We start from the raw sequence: 8,165 nt of genomic DNA, 5'->3' as shown, positions 1-8,165 counted from the left end.
TTTAATATATATGAAATCTGAAAGAACTCACCTTTTAGGTCTTGGACTTGATTATGAAGTAGCCGGTTTTCTTCCAACACTTTGTGATAAGAAGAAGCAGCCACTTCAAGTCCCTTAACATGATTCCCTGATAAAAATATTGGTTATGATTAAGTTTAAACTAGATGCTGCTATACAAACTAAAACAAAAACCTAGCATTTCATGCACTGGAATAAATCTTCTCTCACCCAGGCTGAGAAGTTCTTCCTCCCATTCAAACTGAACCTGTCGGACTGTTTGTTTCGTCTCTCTAAAAAGGGATTTGAGATCCTAAAATGTAATAAACAAGTTCATAAGCTTCAGAAAAGAATTTCCACGTATGGAAACAAAAGGAATATAAGAAACTATGACATTGAAGCAGGAGCTGCAAAGACAGAGGTAAGGATCATCTGCTGTTGCACAAAGACCAGACATCAGCATAAGAGGGAATAAGTGTTAAAGGGATAAATCCCACATGTGTTATATACCAAATATTAATCTAAAATATATGGGCTTGATCTACTCCTCCTAACTAAGTTGACCTCTTGAGATATAAGTTTTAACGTGGAAGCAGAGGCCATTAAGTTTAAATGAGCAGTTTGATTCAAACAAACACATGAATTTTAAGATTGGTGATCTAAAATAAACTACCATCTTGGGGGCGGAGCATTTGAAGGGACAAATCTTACATCATTTAAATACCATAATATTGACTAATATATGAGGGTTTGGGCTATCCTTTTAAATATGTTAATTTTTTAAGATAGAACCGGAAATCTTAATAGTAAGAATCTTAAAACATGGATTTAATAGAAAAATTGAGCTTAGTTTACTTATGTGCGTTATGTTTATTCCCTACAATAAAAGATGCAAGTGACATCGGACACGCCTCTAGTTCCTCAACTAGTAACCGAAATGTCTTCACTAGTTATTTACTCAAAAGACATATATTTCGCTTAAGTGGTTTACTCCATAAGACTTATCATCATAATCAAATCAATATCTACAGTTGGTGTAAAAATTAAAATGTTTGATTCTATACACTTCAGTTAATTTAGTTAGGTCTAAAGGTGTAATTGGCGATTTTGTGGACAAAGTGACTAAATTGTAAATTTGTAAAAGTCAAAGACTCAATTGTACAATGTTATAAAAGTCAAGGACTTAGGGTGCAATTTAGCAAAGTTGTGTGGTAGGGACTGGGGTTTGAGTGTTAGGTCAAAATCAAGAACACGGAGCCGGAGGTTCGCTAGCTGTTCGCCCTGCCACCGCTCGAGCGAAAAGAAGCAGAATGGACGTCGCTCGCTCTTCGCCCGGACTTCGCTCGAGCGAAGTACTGTCGCTCGCTTTTCGTTCGAGCGACAGTGTTATATGGAAAATCGTATTTGCGATTTCTGAAAAGTTTGACACGGCCTAGGACTCCAAATTGCCCCAACTATAAAAATAAAGGTCGTAAATGAAAATAGGGTGGTTGCTTTATTGTGCTTTCATATTAGAACACTTTCATATCATTGTGAAGAGATCCAAGAACACAACCGACTGGAGAATTCATCAATCTTATTCTTGTGATCCGACAACCAATATTTTAGGGAAAAACATCAAGTTTGTGAAGACAAAACACCGGTACTTCTTCATCTGTTGAGGAAGGGACTCTCTCAAAGGGGGATTGAGGGAGGTGGACGACAAGCGCAGGAACTGGACAAAAACACAAGGTTCTTGGAATTCCACTTGGTGATACAATCAGCTAAAGACCAGGAGGCTGTATTGGACAGCAGATTGGGCTGCAGGTGGTAGATCGGGAAGCTAGCAGGAGACTAGTAGTGTCTACGGCAGTAGATCGTGAGACTGGAACAACGGGTCAGACTGGGTACGGAGTTTGACAGAAATTGTACTGACTGAATTCGTATAGTGGAACTTACTGGCTTGGTCCTGGAGTTTTATCCACGTTGGGGTTTCTCCGTCATCATATCATGAGTTGTGTTTTGTATTATGTTATTTACTTTACGCAAACCGCAGTTCAACATGGGAATTAACTGGACTGTATGTTTAATCACCTAAACAATTAATTAAAGTGACGTGTTGTTTTGATTAATCAATTCCGCAGTGAGATTGAATAATAAATTGTTTGGAACGTAAACTTGGCAATATCTAAAACTTGAATTTGACGTAACATAACGTTCTTCGTGAATTTCCAAGTGGTTGTAGAACGTTCCCTGAACTTTCAAAGTCTATAGTTGTACAAGTGAAACAAGAGGTTTCTACTTTCTATCAATTAATTAGTATGAGGAAACTGGGAAAATACAAAGAGTACTTAAGATGTAGTAGTTGAGGGACATACCTCCAGCTGCTTCTGTTGAAGATCAAGTAGTTCAGCACTGCCAGAAGAGGAGGAACTTTTGCACCGTGTTCCTTCACCTTTTCCACCACAAATGCAGAATTTTGAAATGTCACTCGATACAAGACTGGTTCTTTTATTAAGGTACTCTGATATGGCTTTGAGGAGTTGAGATTTTGATACAGGAATTTCATCGGTAATCAGAAGTTTCTTCAAAAATAATCCAAGCTGTAGGCAATTAAAAAGTGTTATTTCATCGTAATTGGATAAATTTGCAAAATTTGTACTATTGTAATTCAGGTAGTAGATATTACAGAATGCCGTGATCGCAAATACCTGATTGCTTTGACAGATCAAATGTGCTGAGAAATCCTTAACAACCTTCCTCATTAATATATCAATGACCTACATATTTCCACACTGACAGCATAAGATGGTAATACGACTTTGAAAATGCATATAAACACAGTAATTTGTTATGAAGATCCTTCATCGTGAAATATTAACAGTACAACTGGCTGGAGTCACAAGGGCGCACTTCAGGACCATATTTGACAATAAAAGTACGGGTCTTTAAGAGTGCTGTGTAACAGAAAAGGACTTATGGTGTTGTCTAGACACTAGAATCAGAATTACTAAAATAATGATCCCAAGTCAAGGGTTTCATGATTGATATGATCTTACAGCACTTCACGCCGAAGACTCATGAGGCATAAGATGCATCTTATTTTTTAATGTTAATCTTCAAACTACTGTCATTAGAGATGTTGAAAAACAAATTTGCTCTTGGTAGTGAATGTTCGAAATTTCCTGAATACATTAAGCTTTCTAGAATCCGTTTAGTGTACTTAGAAAGAAAAATATTACTCTTTAAAAAATCATTTGTAATTTCAGTACCATCAACCAATTACTACATGATCATGCAATAAATAGAAGATGATCTTACCTACCGTTGGATTCAAAGGAAGGTCTTCAGATTCATTACTTTCTGTCAGATAAGCCCGTAGAAGACCAAGACTAAAATGATCAAAGATACAACTGAGTACGTTGTCAGCTTTGGATTGCTCGAGAGAGATCTCAGTAGATAAATTGAAGAATTCCATAAGTTGTTCATATTGCGATGATTCAGAATCATCCAGTGACTCTTCAGCACTTTCACTGCCTATTGAAGAGGATGACGATTCTTTTGGAGATGACGTAATTCTTACGGTTCCACCATATCTCCAAACTCCAATTCCTCCAGATTGCCTCCACTCATAATAGCCTTTCAAACACAAAATGCAGTCCACGACTTTGCTTGACGATCCTCCCTGTGGATTTGAATATTTTAGGAGTTTTGATAATATATAATCTGAGATAGTCAAGTAGCTATGTTGAGTATTTATTAAGAAAGTGTAACAATCAGAAAAGGACCAATATACATAAGTGGCTACATCAATTGGTTTCCTAATTTACAGTAACAAGAGAGAGTAGACAGAAAGTGAAATAAAAGATTAAATCAAGGCGAGCTAGTCCATGACTTTATATAAATACGGGCACTCTTCATGAAGTTGGCTACAGGGATATCTGAAAAATTGAATATCGATAAAATAGGATCTCATATTACACACTTTCCGTTCACAATATTTGCAGCCCCATATAAGAAACGTCATCTTTGTAATTCATTTTCTCAAAATTTTTACAAAATCTCATTATTTGCGTCACAATTTTATTCATTCACTTGACACTTCTTCACAGGATCCACACATAACTCCCAGATATCATTGTTTCAAGTGGGAAAACTGGATAAACAGAATAAAAGAAGCAACCAGTGAACCTTTTCAAGATCGGATGCTTCAAAAGTGAGGAGTTTCATTTTGCCAACGGCCAGAAGAAAATTCCTCATGTTCTCGAAGTACTGAATAGCAGATTGCGCTGCACCTTCCGTTGCCTGCACGTCCAGCACTGGATTTTCTACCACCTACATTTCATTCACATAAAAAGAAGGAAAAATCAGAACAAACGTTATGGTTGCTCTAGAAACAAGAAAATGGAAGAGCAAATATGCACAAATATGTTATAGCTATATGGATAATACTACCTTGTGTACAGCTCCAGGATTGATTTTGTTGAGGACATTGCATAGAATGAGGCCATTGCGAAGGGCAAGGCAGAATTCCTCCTCACTGGGCTCGTTTGTGAGCATTTCGGATGCACCATAGTCCATCTGCCGGAGCCACTGCGCGGCCTGAAACCTCCTTGCAGCTGTAACGTTGGTTCACAAACATATTAAAACCCTCCGTGAGATTCTGGTATTACCATTGGGTTTAGTGTTTGATAGATGGCCTAACTAATTTAACAGAATTGTTAACAGCTCCAGAAATCATTTTTCAGTTCTGGAAGCAAATTTTGAACCCTATCAATGCGTTTGACTGTGCTTAAAAGTACGTGGAACTTATTTTTAAGCTACTTATTGGGTGTGTTTATAAGCCCCCTCACATGCTAGTGAGGGGGTGGGGTTGGGTGATTATTTTAAAAATAATAATAATTACCCTACCCCCCATAATGTGTGTAATCTGTTCACAGGCTTGAGCAGCAAAATTCGTTCACCTTTACCAGAATATTAAGGGTATAGGCATGTTTCGGTAGTGTTTAAAGTATAAATAGATAGAAAGGAATAATGAATATGTAGATATCACTCGTGGATCCTTTAAAATTTTATAAAAAAATTATTTAATTTATTTGCCACCAAAAAGTTTTATAGAATCGAAGTAAGAAGTGAAAGATCGGGTTTTATTAGCCATTTTTGTATTTTTACGTTTGACTGTGCTTAAAAGTATGTGAAACTTATTTTTAAGCTACTTATTGGTTGTGTTTATAAGCAGTTCACACCCAAACATGCTCATAACTTTCAAATTTACATTTTTATACCAACAAAACTTTAGGGTGTGCTCTTTTTGTCGTTTTCGGATCGTTTTCTGTTTTTGATTTTTCAAAATTGTGAAAACGCGTTCTCTTTCTTGTTTTCGAAAACGAAAAAAAGATTGTGAAAAAAACACAAAACGACATTTTTCTCGTTTTGGACATTTTCGGTGCAAAACTTGAAAAAATTGAAAACACGGGAAACGGTTCCATTTGGTCCAAACTTCTTCCTCTTTCTTAATCTAACAATCCCTCCCTTCTTCCATCAATAACAACCACCACCCGCTACCTGCGCCGCCAGACCCATACACCACCAGCACCTCCTCACCTTCCTCTACAACCTCCGACCATCGCCCGCCCACCAAACTGTCGAAAACTGAACCAATTTCCATCCGAAACCGCGAGCGCAGTCACGATTCTTTCCCAGTTACTTCCACATCCAGCCACCCTCTCGATCGTGGAGCACCACCACAACATCCTCTCAACCACGCACATCTAGTTCTATCATGGGTCACTCTCAATTTCATCCAAAATCGACTGAGCTTGTTGGAGCAGTCAGATCAAGCGTGGAATCTATAAGGTACTTATCGGTGCGATTTATGTTTGATTTTTAGTTTTAGTAATTTGATTGCTATGAAATGAATTTTGTTCTAGAATTATTTGATCTAATTATTTTTAACTTTTCGCTATTTCTTCAACTCCAATTCCAAGGTTTTAGATCAGATTCACGACTTCAGAGTTGTTATTTTGGCTTGATGTCTTTAATTGAATTTTCACAATAATTTTTTGTTATAATTCTTTTCATTTTCATTATTTTTTCTAGAAATCTTAATGAACACCATGAGATTTTTCCAATGCTATTTGAAAATACTAAGCCAGACATATTATTTTGGAACTGGTAAATAGAGAGCAGTTGAATGGATCTTCCTTGGTTCCACTAGTTCTTAATGTCCAATAAGGGAAACATGCTGCTTAAATTTTTGCATGATTTTGTTTAACTTCTATTTAATATGTATATTTCCTAGCTTATGTTCTGACTAGATGCACCCCTAATTTCATTCAATGATCCATCTTGGGAGTTTAGTTCACAACACCATACTTGATAAATATTGGAGTGAGTCATGCTATTTGTTTATCCTTTATATCCATTGTCATCCATTGAAATAATGCTTCATGTTGATGCTGAGAAGAGTAAATTGTTGTTGCAGGTGATTTGTCTACCTTCAGTGTTGATTTCTTTGAGAAGTTTGATGTCATGGTTGTCAATTGTTGCTTGCTTTCAACAAAAGTACTACCAATTCTATCCTACATGCATGACATTAGAATTTTATGTGATTCTTTCCAAACGCATCTACGTTTCACATATGACATACCTCGTGCACATTGTCACTTGTGCTATTGTGCAGCACATCAATTCGAAGCTGTCACTGAAAATAATGCTAAAAGTACAGCCCAAGTTTTTATTGCCGTTAGAATCACAAATTAGGAGGATTGGTGGCATTTCTTTTGGATTGAGCTCATCTGAAACTAAGCTAGAATCTTGATTTCTGACCGTTGAATGAAAGACGGGATAGATATAAGTACCAAAGATCCAGTCCCAATTATGTCTTCTGAGTACTGTTGCCTGCTGAACAGGGTCTAGAGTTTTCTGAAGTTCAAAAGTTTGAGCATCATTCTGCTCAAAGACGTTACTTATATGTAAATGTCTGGGTTTTGAATAGAGGGATCTGTCAAAGAACCAATTATGGTTTTGAAAAGTCTATGAAAGAGAGAAAATTACGAGTCGACAGTGGCATCTACGGAGTCGAACTAAAGGCTCTCTTTTGATGTAGACTAGTTTGTAAATTAGTTTTAGCTTGGAGGGACTTCTCTTGAGTGATTGTAGATACTAGCTTGGAGGGACTTCTCTGTGGCCAGTATTAGTTAGAGAATTTGTTGTATTTTCGGTTATGTAAATGTGCATTGCATGTAAATATTCTTCTATAATAGTCTTTGGCCTCTGTACATATACATGCCATATGTACCACTTATAGCAGTAAAGATTCAATGCAATTTAATTTCAATTTCTCTTGAATTATTCTGCCGATACTATATTAATTTAGGTTGTGTATTTTATATCTGGAAAAAAAATTCAAAATTCACTAACTTCAAAATTTATATGTCATTTAATATTATATTAACCTCAAACTAATAAAATTTATTGAATAATCAAATTTCTGTTTATAAAATATTATAAAAAAATATACTCAAAATTTAAAGTAAACGCGTTTTCTAGTTTTATGTTTTGAAAAAAAGTTTTTCAAAATGACAAAAAGAACACATTTTCAGCAATTTTAAAACAAGCACTCAAAATACAAAATCTAAAATGAATTCAAAACTCAAAATTACAAAATTGAAACATGAAGAGCTTTGGCGTTTTCTGACCGTTTTCTGTTTTATATTTTCCAAAACGCTGAAAACGTGTTTTTGAAAAAAAAAATTGTGAAGAAAACACAAAACGACCAAAAAGGTCGTTTTGAGTGTTTTCTGTTGAAAATATTAAAAACATACTCAAAATCCAAAACACGTCAAAACAGGAAAGAGAAAAAAAAATTGGAGGGCCATGAGACTTCCTCTTCATTCTCTCCATTGGGCCGTCTCCTCCTTCCTCTTCTTGATGCTGACGACGAAGCAATGGTTGATGGTGGTGGCGTCGATATGGGGAGGCAACGTTGCTCCAAATCATAGTAGCGTCGCGACCTCTGCTCCAAACCACAGCATCGTCATGACCTATTCGTCGCTGGCGACGTTGCTGTGGTTGGGCCCGACGTTCGCAACACGATGATGGGTGTTGAAGGTGGTGGCGATTTGGTTTCTTCTCTCTCTTTTCTCTAATACTATTGGGGGTTTTTTGGTTTTGGTTGATGGTGGTGG

At 36.5% G+C, this 8,165-nt stretch overlaps 1 protein-coding gene across 1 annotated transcript in view; it reads right to left on the bottom strand.

Annotated features, from left to right (window-relative positions):
- The window catches only part of LOC111378621 (kinesin-like protein KIN-14F), a 9,985-nt gene extending 5,219 nt beyond the window's left edge, over nt 1-4,766 (bottom strand). The window contains exons 1-7 of the mRNA XM_023001852.1: nt 4,432-4,766; nt 4,168-4,311; nt 3,302-3,661; nt 2,688-2,756; nt 2,355-2,579; nt 229-310; nt 32-127 (exon numbers count right to left, since the gene is read on the bottom strand). Of these exons, the coding sequence (XP_022857620.1) occupies nt 32-127; nt 229-310; nt 2,355-2,579; nt 2,688-2,756; nt 3,302-3,661; nt 4,168-4,311; nt 4,432-4,557 (1,102 nt within the window). The 5' untranslated portion in view covers nt 4,558-4,766. The remainder of the gene's footprint in view (nt 1-31; nt 128-228; nt 311-2,354; nt 2,580-2,687; nt 2,757-3,301; nt 3,662-4,167; nt 4,312-4,431) is intronic.
- Nucleotides 4,767-8,165: the final 3,399 nt, after the last annotated feature.

This window comes from Olea europaea, unplaced genomic scaffold, assembly GCF_002742605.1.
Source record: "Olea europaea var. sylvestris unplaced genomic scaffold, O_europaea_v1 scaffold1839, whole genome shotgun sequence".
In the NCBI taxonomy this organism is placed as follows: Eukaryota; Viridiplantae; Streptophyta; class Magnoliopsida; order Lamiales; family Oleaceae; genus Olea; species Olea europaea.
Note: the sequence above shows the minus strand (reverse complement) of the source record. Positions and strands in the feature narration are given on the sequence as shown.